Source organism: Lepidochelys olivacea (genome assembly GCF_965140295.1).
Source record: "Lepidochelys olivacea isolate rLepOli2 genome assembly, chromosome: 1".
Lineage (NCBI taxonomy): Eukaryota > Metazoa > Chordata > Testudines > Cheloniidae > Lepidochelys > Lepidochelys olivacea.
In genome coordinates this window covers 126,916,215-126,934,696 of record NC_140411.1, presented here as the reverse complement: position 1 = coordinate 126,934,696, position 18,482 = coordinate 126,916,215, and the positions used below count along the sequence as shown (strand labels likewise).

The following is an 18,482-nucleotide window of genomic DNA, read 5'->3' as shown; positions in this document are numbered from 1 at the left end:
CACTAGATCTAAAAAAGCTCTCTTTTATAGGTGAGATAGTAGGAAGTTGTAAAGTCACTGGGACCAACAACTGGGGCGTGGGGAGACCTAATTATATACATAGTAGGTCACTGTATTACATATTCTCCCAAGCATCCAAAGTTCACAGGAGTTCAAGTCCTACCCATCAGGGCATTTTGTAATAAACTATCGTTGCATACACAGCCAGCAAAGTCATCAGTGGAGACTGAACCTGGAGCCGTCAGCACTAAACATGCTGACAGACTCCATCATGTCTTAAACTGAACAGCAACAGCAACATAATGCCATATCCTTAATGCACAGAAAAGAGAAAAAGAAAGCAAATGTCTTTTACATGTGAGTTTTCTATTGTGGAGATAAACTTTTAAAGTGCATGTACAGGTCTGACTGGATTCTTCAGTGGGCTGAATAGGTGAGAAAATGCTTGGCCAGAGTTTCACAGAACAGTGAGAGAGAAAATATAACCTGTGCATTTAAACTGGGAAAAGTACACATTAGAACACTAATTATAATCTACAGAGTAAATATACAATTGTGGGAAGGATTTTTCCTGAATTTTGAGGAGTTTGTAAAAATATCTCCTTATATTAGCAACAGGCAGCCTCAGTGTACAAACTGTCACTTGTTTCCTCGCCGAGGCAGGTCAGGTCATAAAGGAAATGAGCAACTGTACATCTTCCTCTTAGTTTCACCACAATCACATGATGCAATCACTAGTGCTAGGGAGCAATCACAGACCGGAAGCCATAGTCTGTTGATCTCTGGTATAGACAGTACTCAAAAGATTTAATACAAATGGAAACCAGTTAATATATTAATTAAACTTAGCACTGAGACAGTGCACTGTCAAAGCACTGTCTAATCATTAACGAATTAATTCTTATAACAACTCTTTGGGATGGTTAATTCAGTAACATTCTAAGTCTCTACTGGGGTTCCTTCTGGAGCAGCGTAGTTCTGCATTTCCACTACCCTCTGTACAGGGCACAAATGAGCCCCTGGGGACTGGTTCCCCACTGCCATGCACTCTGTGTGATCATTTGGGAGCACTAGACAGGGACTTAGGAATGCTGCCCTGTGGGCTGACCTTGGGCAAGTTGCTGTCACTCTAGGTGCCTCATTTCTGTAAAAAAGGGATAATGACAACTACTTCCTTTGTAAACCAGTTTGAGATCTACAGATGAAAAACACATATAAAAGTTAGATTTTAGTATTTAGACCAGAGTGGAAAGTAAGTGTAAAATGCTGCCATTGTTCTTGGTAGTGTTTTAAATCCACTTTGCACGATGTAAATAACTATACAAGTTTTGACTACACTAAGACAACAATGACTATACTTGTCTATATTTCAAGTTGAGCCAATTTAACTCAGGACTTGTCCATATGAGAAAGTTGGACCGGTTTAACCTAAGATGTGACCTGAAACCAATTTAGTTAAACAGGTGCAAACTGCTGTGTGAACATTCTGATTTGGGCTTGGGTGGCTGTTTTCAGTTTAGCTTAAATTTTAGGTTTAAGATAAACTGAAATAAGCCACTCCTGAAGTAAGAGCATTGTGCTTCTTTCACTGGTTTAACTAAATCCATTTAAAAGCCTATCTTAGGGTTTGTTTACATAGTGCAATGCACACTGCGGGGTGTGTGATTTCTAAAGCGCACTAATGTGTTGCACACTAACTGGTCCATGTAGACCCTGCTGATGTGCACTATAAGTTCCCTAGTGTGCCTTAATGTAGTGCTGTTTGAAACACTAGGGAACTCTGGCCCTTAGTGTAGACAAGGCTCATTTTTAAGACCAACTTGATTAGACTTGTTCTGAGCAGATTTAATTGACATGATGTATAAGATGGCGGTGGCCATAGGAACCTTTTATAGATTAGGGCTCTCAATGTTGCTAACACCAGTAGAGCTACCAGCATTTCTGACTCAGTGGTAGCAAAGGTAGAAATTTTAAAAAATGTTCCCTTAGTATTGACAAGAACTCTGTGCAAATGTGTTCTGTGAAAACAGACTCATGAAGCATGGTAAGAAATCCAGGAAAGAGACAGGAAACGAAAAGCTATCTGTTTACAGTTAATAACACTCCTTAGCTAGTCTAACAGATTAACACAGCATTGCTTGTTTTTTTCCCCTCCTTCTACATGGGTAGATTTCACACCTAAGACTTTTTGGTTGGCTTGTGCAAATGTGGTCTTCTACAGTTTCTCACACTGGAGAAAATAAGATAAATCAGCACCCTGTGATAACTAAAATGCTCTTTATTTGATGGAAATAAAGTTCTCTTGCAAATGTGGGTGGTTGTGCTTGAACTGGTGTATTCTCTGAGCTCAATCTTTTACAGGTCTCAGGCTCTGAGGTTTGGAATATGAGGGAGATGGTGACACTTATACATATGTTTTCACTGAAAAAAAACAGTTGTGTTTTCACCTAAAGATAATTTGAGGTAACTAACTCAATGTAGAATCCTAGTGGAGACAAGGCACCGGTAGTTTTATCTTGACTTAGCTAGTTGAGGTCAACCCTATAGCCTCACCCATAGCTTACCCTAATTAGCTACCTCAAGGTAGAAACTATAGTGCCTTGTCCATCTCCACTAGGATTTTACATTGAGAATGTAATGAAAAATAAGAACTATGGTTTTGTTTTCATTCTTCAAAGGCCAAAACATAGTAAGTAAGAAATGATGTAACTATTTAGCGTTAAATTTTCAGAAGTGCAAATCTGAATCCACAGGCATGTGCACAGAAGACAGAATTGGCAGGTGCCCATAATTCTGGGGTTTTTTTAAAGGAAGGGAGGTAAAAATTGGTGAAAATTAAGAGCTATACCTGTATGATAATATAACCACAAGCTTAGTGAGCAAAAATTGTGCCTTGATTGTTGCAGAGACATTTTCAAAAATACCCCAGGCATTAGGAAACAGCATAAGGCAGATGGCAGCAGAGGTCCCAATATAAAGCAGCACGATTAGTTCAGAAAAGGCTTGGGCCCAGATACACAGACTGAGGCATTGTGATGCTGAGAATAACAGTGCATAACTTTTAGGTGCCTAGAAAATCACAGGAACACATTATATACAGTGCATGGGGAGAGATAGGAGCTTTAGAACGTGATCCACAAAATCCAGCATGCTAGGCAGGGAGCCAGCTAAGCTAGCTAATGGGAGATGCCAATGACAGGGGTATGCACTAAGCCCTGTGGCTCTCCCCAAGGCACCCCTCTCTAGTTAGTGATCCATGAACAGGAACCCACTGCCCTCCTGGAGTCAGGTAGCTTAGGCACCTAAGTAGTTTCTTGCAGAAGTGAGTTTGGTGCCTGTCTCGCTCCACATAAAACACCTGGAGAAGTAGAAGGTGATGCCCACCTAATAACTTTTAGCCCAGTGGTCAGAGCACTCATCTGGGATATGGGACACCCAGGTTCAATTCCTTTTACGGCTAATGGGAAGAAGGGAGCTGAACAGGGTCTCAGGAGAGGGCTCTAACCACTGAGCGGATAGTCAGATGTGGGGCTCCCTCAGTCCCTCCTGTTGAAGCTGTTCCAGTGTGGGTAAATAATGAAAGGGTCATTGGAGGAGGGGCACTGGACCCTGGGTCTCCCATGTGGGTGCCTGAACCACCAGGGTACCACATCATTGTCACTCTCTTCCTCTCTGTTTCCAGCCTCATAACTATTTAAATATTTATCCACTTCTACAGTGGAACAGTCTCCCACAGCCCAGGCACCACCTTCTGCTGCTATCAGATTTTGCATGGGACCCGATCCAGTAGGTGGCCTCTGAGCACAACTACCGGGTCAGGCCCTGCATGCGAGTTAGGTAAGTGGACGCCTGTCTACCCCAACACATATGTATTTTTGTGGATTGGGGCCTCAGTGACTATCCTGTGAAGGCAGGGCCCGCAAATATCACTGCCAGATGTGCGGCAAAGAGGGAAAGAAAAGGCACACAGCTCGAGAAGGGCAAAGAAATAAAAGGTGGTTATAGAAAAGGAGGAATCCTCTGAAAGAATCACTTTTCAGATTCAGCTGTCCAGCCAAGCTGTCAGTTAAGCCCCAACATAAATAAGTCCCATCACGTGCCTCTGAGAGCTGCCTTAACTGGGCCTATGTTCTCTCAGCTGTCATAACATGTGGGGAAAAACAGAGGATACATAAATTGGTAATGAAAACTTTAACAGACGAAAACAGTAATACATTTGTAGAACAAGAAACAATTTACAATCCTGTTTTCTTCTTCCCTGTTTAAATTTAAACAGGAAAAACCGAATGGCAAATTAAAAGGATGAGACAACAGAAAAGGAAACAATAATTGGATGTTCAGTCCTCTCTCTCAGATCAGGTCCATCATTTGAGAGCTGCCACAGAAGATCTGACAGACAAAAACAGAAGACAAGACTTTAGAAAAAAGTACATTACAATAATGCAAACCCACTAACTAAGTAAAAAGAACAGGAGTACTTGTGGCACCTTAAAGACTAACAAATTTATCAGAGCATAAGCGTTTGTGGGCTACAGCCCACTTCATCGGATGCATAGAATGGAACATATAGTAAGAAGATATATATATACATACAGAGAAGGTGGAAGTTGCCATACAAACTGTAAGAGGCTAATTAGTTAAGATGAGCTATTACTAGCAGGAGAAAAAAATTTTGTAGTGATAATCAAGATGGCCCATGTAGACAGTTGACAAGAAGGTGTGAGGCTACTTAACTTAGGGAAATAGATTCAATATGTGTAATGACCCAGCCACTCCCAGTCTCTATTCAAACCCAAGTTAATGGTATCTAGTTTGCATATTAATTCAAGATCAACAGTTTCTCATTGGAGTCTGTTTCTGAAGCTTTTCTGTTGCAAAATTGCCACCCTTAAATCTTTTACTGAGTGACCAGAGAGGTTGAAGTGTTCTCCTACCAGTTTTTGAATGTTATGATTTCTGACGTCAGATTTGTGTTCATTTATTCTTTTGCATAGAGACTGTCCAGTTTGGCCAATGTACATGGCAGAGGGGCATTACTGGCACATGATGGCATATATCACATTGGTAGATGTGCAGGTGAACGAGCCCCTGATGACGTGGCGTGATAAGGTCCTATGATGGTGTCACTTGAATAAATATGTGGCATGGGGCTTTGTTGCAAGGATAGGTTCCTGGGTTAGTGTTTTTGCTGTGTGTTGTGTGGTTGCTGGAGAGTATTTGCTTCAGGTTGGGGGGCTGTCTGTAAGCGAGGACTGGTCTGTCTCCCAAGATCTGTGAGAGTGAGGGATCATTTTTCAGGATAGGTTGTAAATCTTTGATGATGCGCTGGAGAGGTTTTAGTTGGGGGCTGAAGGTGACAGCTAAGGCGTTCTGTTATTTTCTTTGTTGGGCTTGTCCTGTAGTAGGTGACTTCTGGGTACTCTTCTGGCTCTGTCAATCTGTTCTTTCACTTCAGCAGGTGGATACTGTAGTTTTAAGAATGCTTGATAGAGATCTTGTAGGTGTTTGTCTCTGTCTGAGGGGTTGGAGCAAATGTGGTTGTATCTTAGAGCTTGGCTGTAGACAACGGATCGTGTGGTGTGTCCTGGATGGAAGCTGGAGGCATGTAGGTAAGTATAGTGGTCAGTAGGTTTCTGGTATGGGGTGGTGTTTATGTGACCATCGCTTATTAGCACAGTAGTGTCAGGAAATGGACTGCTTGTATAGATTGGTCCAGGCTGAGGTTGATGGTGGCATGGAAATTGTTGAAATCATGGTGGAATTCCTCAAGGGCTTCTGTTCCATGGGTCCAGATGATGAAGATGTCATCAATGTAGCGCAAGTAGAGTAGGGGCATTAGGGGACGAGAGCTAAGGAAGCGTTGTTCTAAGTCAGCCATAAAAATGTTGGCATACTGCGGGGCCATGCAAGTACCCAGAGCTGTGCCGCTGATTTGAAGGTATACATTGTCCCCAAATGTGAAATAGTTATGGGTGAGGACAAAGTCACAAAGGTCAGCCACCAGGTTTGCCAGGACATTATTGGGGATACTGTTCCTGACGGCTTGTAGTCCATCTTTGTGTGGAATGTTGGTGTAGAGGGCTTCTACATCCATAGTGGCCAGGAGGGTGTTTTCTGGAAGATCACAGGTAGACTGTAGTTTCCTCAGGAAGTCAGTGGTGTCTCGAAGATAGCTGGGAGTGCTGGTACCGTAGGGCCTGAGGAGAGAGTCCACATAGCTGGACAATCCTGCTGTTAGGGTGCCAATGCCTGAGATGATGGGGCGTCCAGGATTTCCAGGTTTATGGATCTTGGGTAGCAAATAGAATACCCCTGGTCGGGGTTCTAGACATGTGTCTGCACAGATCTGTTCCTGTGCTTTTTCAGGGAGTTTCTTGAGCAGATGGTGTAGTTTCTTTTGGTAATTCTCAGTGGGATCAGAGGATAATGGCCTGTAGAATGTGGAGTTAGAGAGCTTCCTAGCAGCCTCTTGTTCATATTCCAACTTATTCATGATGACAACAGCACCTCCTTTGTCAGCCTTTTTGATTATGATGTCAGAGTTGTTCCTGAAGCTGTTGATGGCGTTGTGTTCAGCATGGCTGAGGTTATTGGCCAAGTGATGCTGCTTTTCCACAATTTCAGCCCGTGCACACCAACGGAAGCACTCTATGTAGAAGTCCAGTCTGCTGTCTCGACCTTCAGGAGGAGTCTATCTAGAATCCTTCTTTTTGTAGTGTTGGTAGGGAGGTCTCTGTGGATTAGTATGTTGTTCAGAGGTGTGTTGGAAATATTCTTTGAGTCAGAGACGTCGAAAGAAGCATTCTAGGTCACCACAGAACTGTATTATGTTTGTGGGCCTGGAGACAAAAGGGACAAAAGGAGAGGCCCCGATTCTTCTGCTGGGGTAAGAGTATAGCTGGAAAGATTAACAATATTGTTAGGTGGGTTAAGGGAACTACTGTTGTGGTTCCTTGTGGCATGTAGTAGTTTAGAAAGTTTAGTGTCCTTTTTCCTTTGTAGAGAAGCAAAGTTTGTGTTGTAAATGGCTTGTCTAGTTTTTGTTAAATCTATCTATGAGGAAGTTTGAGTGGAAGGTTGTTTTTTTATAAGACTATCCAATTTTGAGAGCTCATTCTTAATCTTTCCCTGTTTGCTGTGTAAGATGCTGATCAGGTGGTTTTGCAGTTTCTTTGAGCGTGTATGGCACAATCTCTCAGCATAGTCTGTGTGATATGTAGATTGTAATGGATTTTTTACCTTTAGGCCTTTCGGTATGATGTCCATCTGTTTGCATTTGGAATTAAGATGATGTCTGTCTGTATCTGTACGAGTTTTTTCATGAAGTTTTTTCATGAAGCCATCACCTCATTTTGTGGCTATCCCAGATTACGGGAGAAAAAGCTTAGATTCAAGGTCTCTATGGTAGTTTTCTCTGGCTAAATCATTGCTGCAAATATAGTGTGTTGTCACATTGAGATAGCTATCTTAATGTAAAATGCTAGTGTAAACAAGGGCACATGTTATTTTATTTCTATAGCTAGACTAGGGCAATGCTAGGCCCCTCACTTAGGTGGTATAGCTCCGTATAGTGATGAAAATAATCAAAGTAAAAGATACAATGCCTTGTCTCCACTAGGATTTTACATCAAGCTAGCTATCTCCATGTGAAAACACACCGTTGTTTTTTTCAGTGGAGACAGAGCTTTAGTAACTTTGCAATAACCAAACCCTGGGGTAATAAACATCTCTGCCTCTGAGTTTATTTACAATGAATAACTAAGTCTGCATCCCCAAAGTTTATATTTAATAGAATGAGGTTATTACAACCAGGGAGCACTCACCAGTTATTAATTTGGGCCCCGTTGCAGTAAAGCACACACTTAATTTTAAGCATATGCTTATGTCCATCCTTATTCAACAAAGCACATAAGCCCATTCTTTAGTTTAATGGGACGTAAGCATGTATTTAGTGCTTTACTGAATCAGGACCTAAAAGCAGGCCATACTATATTTCAGGAAGAGAAACTGAGATGTGACAATGAGGTTCTTTTCTTCTCTTTTTCTCCTTTGAAAACCCCTTGCTCTACCTAGCTATCTATCGGGTATTTCTAACTCCTCTTGCAGTATGGTATCTATCCCTGCAACTACTCCATCTTCCTCACACACAATCAGAAAAGGAAATTCGTTCACTTGGAATACTGTGCCTCATTCATCAAATGCCCTGTCACCAACCTAGTGATCCAGAGGTTTCATGTAGAATTAAATCCTCAGCTGAATATTTACCAACTGTGTGGTTTTCATTATGTTTTGTCCTTGTTTGCTTATTTTTAGGCAACCAGCCCATCTTCCAGGGATGGAACAATGTCCTCAATACATATGCAACCAATAAAAAGTCTTCTGTGTTGCTTAACGTTTAAGCTTTTCATTTAGTTCGATGTATTTATTTTATCAGGCTGTTATAAATGTCTTATAGAATAAGAGTAAATTGAAAGGCATTCTACTACCTGATCTCAAGATTTCACTTGCCTTTGATGATCAGTCAGAGATATTACAGGAAAAGTAAAGAATATCTTGTGCTCTCTTGTTATAAGAAAAACAGGGTTTCTCGAATACTCCAGTGCTCTCGGATTATCTCCAACTCAGAGGCATATGATGTGAGACAGACCTGTAAGGATACCTAGCAGCAAGTTGCCAGGTTTCACTACAGAGGAAATGTGGATTCCTTGGGAGTGAGGGAGAGATGGTGCCAGAATTTGTCAGTGTGAAATCTTATTAGTTTTGGATAGGCTTAGACTGAAGCATCCAATCCAAACCTGAACTCAAAAACTTTGTAGATTCACCCAAGACTGAGTATTTATTGTGCAGTTGATAGATTTCCACTCCATACGGCTAAATGCAGTGCCTTGCATAATGACAGGTTGCCGTGTTAGTCTGTATGCGCAAAAAGAAAAGGAGTACTTGTGGCACCTTAGAGACTAACCAATTTATTTGAGCATCCGATGAAGTGAGCTGTAGCTCACGAAAGCTTATGCTCAAATAAATTGGTTAGTCTCTAAGGTGCCACAATTACTCCTTTTCTTTTTGCGCATACAGACTAACACGGCTGTAACTCTGAAACCAGTATTTATTGTGTCAGTCATAATTTTCACATGTGCACTTGGTGATGTATTATTAACTGGAAGAGAACAAATGTGTGAGAGGAAAACCATCTCTTCTATTTAGCACTTTCATATGAGAAAGTAGACATTTCTTTTGGTGTTACCCTACTGTGAGAAAAAGCCCACAGTCCCATCTTCTTTCTATATTTCCCATTTGGGTAAGGGTATTGCTGTTATTGTGTGATTTACATTTGGCTGCCAATTGGAGCGGGGGTGGGGAATTACAGATCCTGTCACCAGATCTAACATGCAGGTGGTCGTCTTTACTGGCACGCCAGAAGAAAAATCTGATTTTACTTAAGCTACAAAGAGCTATGGTATTGGGATGTGGCTGACCAGAGACAAGTATGATCAGAAGAAATCCCTTCTATGCTACAACTTCAGGGTGCTTATGAAGACTCAGGCAGCATCTTAACATCAGAAGTTAACTGAAATAAATCAACCCATATAACCCTCCATAAAAGTCCATATTAAGACAAGAGGAAGCTTAACTGCTTAAAACACCTGTCTTTTGATATCTGACAACCCAGAAATTGAGAGGAATGGCAATGAGACTTTTTTCAGAGTAACAGCCGTGTTAGTCTGTATTCGCAAAAAGAAAAGGAGTACTTGTGGCACCTTAGAGACTAACCAATTTATTTGAGCATGAGCTTTCGTGAGCTACAGCTGTGAGACTTTTGTTCCCTTTTCTCTTCCACATTTGAAAACCCCTTAGTCAGATGATCTGTCTAATTAGTGATCCTTTCTAATGCACCTGTCACCAAGGTACAAGCACAACCATAACATTTTCACATGAACATTTTTGTGGCTCAACTATGTGTAAAGTTTAAAATTTCAAATAGTTCTGGGACAAATTCTCCCCATTCAACCCATGCAATTCCACTAATTTCAATTGGGTTGGAAGGATATAACTGAAAGAAAAGTCTTCAGCGGTAAGAAAAATATGCAGCGAATAAACCCAACTCTAACCCTAATCCTAATCTGGTTTTAAACACAAAAATTACTACAATTATTTTTTAACTTCACATATTAAATTTAAGTTAAACAACAGGTGACAGAAAAGACTGTGGTAGGTAGGAGGTCATGAAAATTGTACAGAAAAGCATGAAAATATACATACCAAACAAAACCAGGCACAATATAGGGACAATTAAACTAGATCAACCCACTTCAGGCAACTGCCATTGAATGTATCTATGTTAAGAAAAGTAATCAAAGAGGAAGGATAGTCTGCTGGTTAGGGAAATTGCCAAAGACTCGAGAAACCTGGGTTTAGCTGCCAGATTTATCAAAGATTTCTGGTGTGGCTTTGGGCAAGTCATTTAGTTTCTCTGTGCCTCAATTCCCTTTCTGAAAGATGGGGATAGAAAAGCTGCATGTGTTATGCAGAGGACAGAGTAGATGATCATGATGCTCCCTTCTAGATTTAAAGCCGATGAGAAAGCTGATCAGACTTGTGCGCATTTTCCTCTGGTTTCAGTCATTCTTGTCATCTGTTCTTCCAGTGCCTACTTATGTCATATGCCACTGTGGCCTTGATCCAGTAGGCGCTTAAGCACAGTGCCATTAGCTTATACTCACATGCTTTAAGTTACACATCCGTATAAAGATTTGCTGGATCAGAGCCTACAATAAATGTTTTCCTGTAAAAGCCATGGACAGCCGGAGTGGGGAGAGAGACTTCTGCACGTGCTGCACTTCTTCAACAGTTTTGTGTCAGGAAGTGACTTGGCAATTCCCTCTTAAAAACAGAGGGCCAGTTTCACTCCTGGTGTAACTCCACTGGCAAGAATGAAATTCAGCTGTGATGAATTTGCCCCCAAGGGTTTTGTGCAATTGTGATCATGGGATGCAGTTATTTCTTGGCATGTGTTAATTTCTTTTCATGTGAACTGAATATTAGACCTCATCTCTGGATTCTTGTAGAGTCTAAACTGCCTTGTTCTGTGTCTCAGATTGCTTAGCGTGACTCAAAACTACTGTGGCTAGAAACCCCGAAAGGACAAATAGCAATAACTGATGTTATCTGTTTGCTACAGACCCTTATTAGTATCAAATCTTTTTTAGTACATTTGAATTATCTTAGGTTAAAAGTATTCCAAGGCTGCTAACTCTAAAAAAAAATTGGGAATTTAAGGCTATACAGGGCTCATACTCTCAGCCCCCTTCCTCCTGTCTTTGTAGCCCCTCATCACGCCTTGTCTGATTTTAGCTCATAAAGTCTTTGGGGCAACAGTCATATATTTTAGTCTATTTTGGCAGACGTCTAGAAAGTTTTGGGGCACTATGAGAAATAACTAATAATTAATAAAACAGTCATCAATAGTTGCCACCAGCTGGATGTAGCGGGTCCTACAGGCCTCTCTACACTACTATCAGTCCCCGCCACTGCCAGCTGCATTAGCCTTGGCCTCATTCTGGGCCACAGTTATGTCCACCATAGAGCTCTTCCACTGTTGTGTGCAGTGTTGTTGTAGCCGTGTGAGTCCCAGGATATAAGAGAGACAAGGTGAGTGAGGTAATATCTTTTATTAGACCAACTTCTGTTGGTGAGAGAGACAAGCTTACACAGAGCTTTTCTTCAGGTCTGGGAAATATATTGAGTGTTTTCCAGACCTGAAGAAGAGCTCTGTGTGGCTCGAAAACTTGTCTCTCTCACCAGCAGAAGTTGGTCCAATAAAAGATATCACTTCACCTACCTTGTCTCATCACAGAGATAACTTTTGGTCTGTCATTTCCCTTTCTCTTCTTTGGCTGCAATGCATTCACACCTTTGACACCACACTGTTGTTGGACAAACATAGGAATATAAAGTGGGAATGGTAAAGGACAACCAGAATTTGGGAGTGAAATCCTGGCCTCACTGAAGTTAATGGCAGTTTTGCCATGACTTCAATAGGGCTAGGATTTCACACTAAATATTTCCCAGAGCGATGTAATGACAGTTCAGTTCAAAACTAACTTGAAATGTGAACATAAATAATGCTATTGTTTTACTTTTAATTAACAGGGAAAATGTATTGTTAACTATTGTTTTGACATATCTCTTCTCTTTATATTTGCCCTTTAGATTTTAACTGAACTCTCATGATATGATCCAGAAGGCTTTTAAGAATCAACAATGTCGTTTTCCATAATGCCTACAAATACATCCCAACTGGATGATGAAACAATGGCCATGCTTCAGAACAGAGCTATTGCAATCACCCTCCCAGCTGTGTACTCCTTGGTGGCCCTCATCAGCATCCCTGGGAATCTGTTCTCCCTTTGGGTGCTCTGCTGCCATATCAAACCCAAGACACCCTCAGTTATCTTCATGATTAACCTTAGCATCACAGACCTCACACTGGCTTGCTGCTTTCCCTTCCAGATTGTCTATCACGTCAAGAACAACAACTGGATCTTTGGTAAGAGCCTTTGCAGCTTAGTCACAGTGATGTTCTACTCAAACATGTATTCTTCCATACTCACCATGACCTGCATTAGCATAGAGCGGTTCTTGGGAGTGGTGTATCCAATGAAGTTAGTCAAGTGGAGAAGAAAGAGATATGCACTTGCTGCCTGCTTGGGCATGTGGGCCGTTTTGCTATTGGCCCTATACCCACTGGCAAGCACAGATCTGACCTATGAAGTAAAACCACTAGGGATCATAACTTGTTTCGATGTGCTCAAATGGGACATGCTGCCCAATGTTATAGCATGGGCAACCTTTCTTCTGACGCTGTTTGTTCTTTTCTTCCTGATCCCATTCATAGTGACAGTAGCCTGCTACATTGGCACTATTCGGAAGCTCATTCAGACCTCTAGCAGATCCGGTAGCAGGCAGAAGACTAGGTCTATTTACCTGGCTGCAATTGTCCTCTTGGTATTCATCACTTGCTTCGCCCCTAATAACTTTATTCTACTTGTGCACATGATCAGCCGTCTCTTTTTCCACAAGAGTTTATACCCTGCTTACAAGCTCACCCTATGCCTCAGTTGCCTGAACATCTGTATAGATCCATTCATTTACTATTTTGCATCCAAAGAATTTTATCAGAAATTCATGCATGTAATAGGTCATAAGGTACTGCTCACTGACAGTCTGGAGACCAGAAGGGAAAGCTTATTCTCTGGCAGGACAATGTCGGCCAGGTCAATGTCAAGTGGGCCTATGGAAGGGTTAGATGGAGTTAAGGTATGTTTGCAAAGGCAAGAAAGTGTTTTTTAACTACAGACTTCAAATCAGATGTGGGAAGGTGATAGCAAGTTCTCAGTGGAGAAAGAAAGGGATTTTTTGTAAACCATTTTCTGAAAAAACCATCAATGCCCATAGCAACAATAGTCCAACCAATTGAACAGCAAGTATCTCACACATGTCTAAAATCAATAACCACTTACTGGGAAGGAAAAGAGAAGGAGTAAGATGAACCAAAATTATCAAAGGAAGAAAGTGATCCAGTCCAAGTCCAGTGACAAAACTGACAAACAAGGATGAAGACAGAATTAATTCTACTGAACACTTCTGAATATGATTGGAAAGCAAGGACAAACCAAAAATACTTTCAGATTCCGAGATCTCAGTGCTTAGCCAAATACTCATGGATCTCACTTATTATACTAAAGGAAAATAATGTTCAAGTGGGTTTGGGAGCAGGGAGTTGCCTTTGTAAATAATATGTTAATTGTTTATAGAGGCATGAATTTCTCTTTTGTGTTGTTGCAGAAAAAGAATGAATATATCTTGCCATTTTATCATGAATACATTATGTGTAGCCACTATGAACTCATCACAACACTTATATATCACTTGCTTGATTTATACACAGCCTAACCTAACCACATTAACCTTCAAAGAGGTTAGCTTGGTTAATAGTTATTTATTTCAATTTCGTCTATCGAAATATCTCGTAAAATGAAGTAAAAAAGAAAGACCAACGTCAGTACCCTAAACCACATCAATGCCCCAGCTGCTGAGTGGGTTACATCATTGTTAGAGCTATACATTTCTAAGGAGGGAGGTGAAATTCAGGTGGCTTACATGGCAATTTTCTCACAATGACCCACTACACTAATACTGCTGAGCTGGCATTCACTTAACTTAGTTTATTTGTTTGTTTTACAATGGGCCAAACTCTATGGTCCTGCATTGAATACAGTTCCCATTGCAGTCAATGGGACTATTGCTTTATGTAGTTTATGGACAGTATTTTTGCTTTCCTCTAGGAGCTAGTTCAGATAATGGTTCAGAGTCTCATCTGGTGTAAAGGGGAGTAATCCCATTTATCTCAATTGCATTACGCCAATATAACAAGCTGAAGATTTGTCTCCTAAATCTTGGCATTACCTCATTTGCTTTTGATACTTTACATATCTGGACTACAGGTTTTACAGACAGACAGACAGAAAGGCAGGCACTGGGCAGTTGAAATTTACCAACCTTCCTGCAGCTAGCTCATGTATTATTAGTGCAGTGGCATGTTCAGACCCTCAGTATCCTGTCCCAATGTATTGCATCATACCATGCTTCTCCTCATATCCCAGCAATTGAATGGTTGCTTAGAAATACAATAAAACAGCATCTACATTTTTCTTTTTAATCTCAAAACACTTTTTTTCCTATTTTTTTATTTGAAATTCTGCATAATTTCAACACTCATTAAAATGAGGAGCTAATGACACTTGTTAGAGCCAAGCAAGAGTTTGGCCCTCACCACTGGGCCAAAAACCTCAACAATACTTCTAATATCCTAGAGCTTGATCTAACTCTCAGTGAACTCAGCAGGAAACTTACCACTGACATTGATATGACATCGGATCAGGCCTCAAGAAATTGGCCAGCCTGGAGGAGTGACGGCCAGCTATGTGAACTGTGTGGTAGCTCCGTAACATGGACAAAAATATTTAAAAGGTACTAGATTAGACCACAAAAATTTATCTGCCTTTTCATCTAAAGTATGATTCAAACTCAGCAATCCAAATGTTATTAGTTCCATACATTAGCCTTGTGCACCATCTACCTTCTAGCCTGTGCTTTGTTACAGTCACTGGATAACCAAAAAATATGTTTGAGAATTTATAAGGATTTTTCCTACCTATTATCCTCCCTGTCAAATAGTCAAGTACTGATGGAGATTACAACCAAGATGAAAAGCAATGCATATTAGTGATTTATGGTGGAACCTCAGAGTTAGGAAAACCTTGGGAATGGAAGTTGTTTGTAACTCTGAAATGTTTGTAACTGTAAACAAAACATTATGGTTGTTCTTTCAAAAGTTTACAACTGAACACTGACTTAATACAGTTTTGAAACTTTACTATGCAGAAGAAATAAGCTGCTTTTAACCATCTTAATTTAAATGAAACAAGCATAGAAACAGTTTTCTTACCTTGTCAAATCTTTTTTTTAAACTTTCCCTTTATCTTTTTAGTAGTTTATGTTTAACACAGTACTGTACTCTATTTGTTTGGGGGGGGGGTGTTTGTTTTTTGTTTGGTTGGTTGGTTTTGGTTTTTTGTGTGTGTCTTTGCTGGTGCCTGATTGCCTACTTCTGGTTCCAAGGAGGTCTTTGCTTGACTGATCAGTTCATAACCCTGGTGTTCGTAACTCTGAGGTTCTACTATAGTTCTAAAGTTAACTGAAGTGTTTTATGTCACTTCTCAGTAATATTTTTAAGCAGTCCATGAAAACTCTGCTTATCTTTAAAAAATACACTGCACATTAACTTTCTTTAAGCACATGGGAACTTATCTGATATGGAACCCACTGAAAGAAAGAAAGAAAGAAAGAAAGAAAGAAAGAAAGAAAGAAAGAAAGAAAGAAAGAAAGAAGATAAAAGTACTAATTTTTACTAATAAAGTACACAATGAAAGCACAATATTTTTTAAAAATTAATACTCAAAAAAGGGAGGACACACATTATGTGAATTTGAGGCATTTGGATACGTACTCTATTTACTTACAGTGTCTGAGAAGATTTTCAGAGCAGATTCTCTTTAACCCATCCCACATTCATCATCTAGAAATTCAGTGAGTTTATTTATGTCTTGCAAATGTGCTTAAGGTTTATTAGCACATGGTTTCACTTTGCTATTTGAGTTATTCAGCCATCAGCTTTTAAGAATTCCAGCATTCTTGTTACCAAATCGGTGTTCTATACTTAAGATGCCAGCAATTTTGCTCTGGATTACATATTTAAATATTCAGGGGGTTTTAAATGCAAATATTGTCCAATTAAAAATTGGTAATTTCCCCTAGCTCTAGGGCAGATTTTTTGATGTGCTTTAGTTAGGGCCCAATCCTGTCAGAGACTGAATGCTCTCAACTGTCACTCACTTCAAAAGGAGTTTGACGGTGCAGAAACTTTGCAGGATCAGACCCTCACAGATTTATGGTTTCAGAAATGCTGAAATGGTCTTTCTGAAATAAAAAAGGTCAGTCCCAAGTGACTGAAAATGCTCTGTCCCTCATCCCCACACAGCCCTGCAGACCATTCCATCTTTCTTCTGGTGCTACCTGACAATAAATCAGAAGGATGTCTCAGTCAGGTGCCAGGACAGTTGATTGTTCACCACATTATCTATTAAATAACCACTATGGGCTAGATCTTGGACTCCCTGTTCAGACAAAACTCCCATCAAAGTCAGTGCGGCTGTTGCCTGACTGAAGAACATTGCATCTGGCTCTATGTACATAGTCTTTAGGGCTTGGTAGTGCATGTTGTGAAGGTAATTTGCTATGAAATGTATTTCTGTTTTCATAAAGAGCAGTCTGGGGAGTTGTTCTTTGAACCATTGAAAATATTCTCTTGCCACAAAGTTTTACCTTGTCACCCTTCATGTTCAACATGAATACAGGGCCATTTAGGAGGTTTGTGAGGAGCCATGGGATACATCTACGTTTTGAGCTAGAGGTGTAATTTCCAGCTCAGGTAAACATATACATGCTATCTTTGATTGAGCTAGCACACCAAAAACAGAAGCACAGTGGTGGTGGCGGCAAGGGCAGCAGGATAACTTAGTTATGTTAAGTACCATACCACTTGAGACCCTAGGTATGTGCTTGGGGTGACTAGCCCATCCCACCTTAGCTACACTGATATTTTCAGCTTGCTAACTCAATCACAGCTAGTGTGCATACATCTACACAAGCTCAACATGACATCTGTAGTCTGAAGTGCGGAGGTAGCCCTTGTGTACAGTGCTTTCACTGTGGGGGAATGTAGACTTCTAAGTTGGACCTTTTGTTTATTAATTGTTTGGATAGTTGATTACATTTTGGGATGACTGTATAGGGTTCTAATTTTTCTGTATTTGCTTTATGATATTGCTGTGAAGATGCTTAGGGTAGTTAATAAAATAAAGGCAAACATTTTAAGAATTATTCCTGTGTGTGTGTTTACAATGTAGGAGTTGCTCCCAAACTTGTAACAGGGCAGCTAAATATGAACTAACAGGAGTTTGTTTTCCATTTCTATTATGTTTTTAGGTTATTTTTTCCTTTAAAGCCTTCTCTGTTTTCCCAAGCGCCTTAAAAGCTGAATATTTTGCATTTCTGGTCACTTCTTTTTTCCTTACAGAAACCAGGGCCAGTATTAACATTCACACTTTCCTCAATCAAACTTGTAAAGCAGATTTTAAAAATACCACAAAACTTGACCCTTGCAAAGGCCTGGGCAGTCTCTGCACACCCTCAGTGTGGCACTGCAGGTGCGCCCTACCTTAATTTCCCCTAACTGGCAACACTGCATTCACTATAACAGACTGGGGCAAGGAGAAGCCAATGCATATGAACAAATAGCACCTCCCCTTTTTAATAAGGCTTCAGAACAGGAGCTATTAAAACAATTCATAAGGTCCTCACCTCAGGACTTTGGTTCAGAGTACCCAAGCTTAAGATCCATAAAACAAAGTCTCTGAGCCTGCTCTGCTAGAGCATGAGAGACACACTTCCCACCCCCTCTCCCCCATGCATAACTTCTACTCTCTTCTCCCTAACTTGGCTTCCTCTGCCTATTTATATAGCCCAGGCCTTCTTGATTACACCCCAGGCTGTCCCAGCTATAGGCTCCTGTCTGTTCCTTAAAGGGGTAGTATTCTCTTGTGCAAACCTACATTCAGATTTTCCTCACTTGTATGGAAGCAACGCTCCGGTATCTTTTTTCTTCATTTCATTGCAGTTTGCAAATAAATATTAATGTTCAGTATCTGTGAGTTTTTGATGTTCCTTAGTGGTCAAGAGTCATCAAAAATACATTCAGCTATATGTGTTAATTTATATTGTATACATTGTTCAATGTATCAAATGCAAAAAGGCTTTATAGATGACACTGTTGCAACCTGGTCTAGTCCCATTCTCCAAAC

At 40.4% G+C, this 18,482-nt stretch overlaps 1 protein-coding gene across 3 annotated transcripts in view; it reads left to right on the top strand.

The window, feature by feature from the left end:
* Positions 1–13,761, top strand: part of LOC311515178 (P2Y purinoceptor 8-like) — a 41,325-nt gene extending 27,564 nt beyond the window's left edge. For all 3 annotated transcript variants that reach the window (XM_084618063.1, XM_084618061.1, XM_084618062.1), the window contains one exon: positions 12,211–13,761. In XM_084618063.1, coding sequence (XP_084474189.1) covers positions 12,262–13,350 — 1,089 coding nt within the window. In that variant the 5' untranslated portion in view covers positions 12,211–12,261 and the 3' untranslated portion in view covers positions 13,351–13,761. The remainder of the gene's footprint in view (positions 1–12,210) is intronic.
* The last annotated feature ends 4,721 nt before the right edge of the window (positions 13,762–18,482 follow it).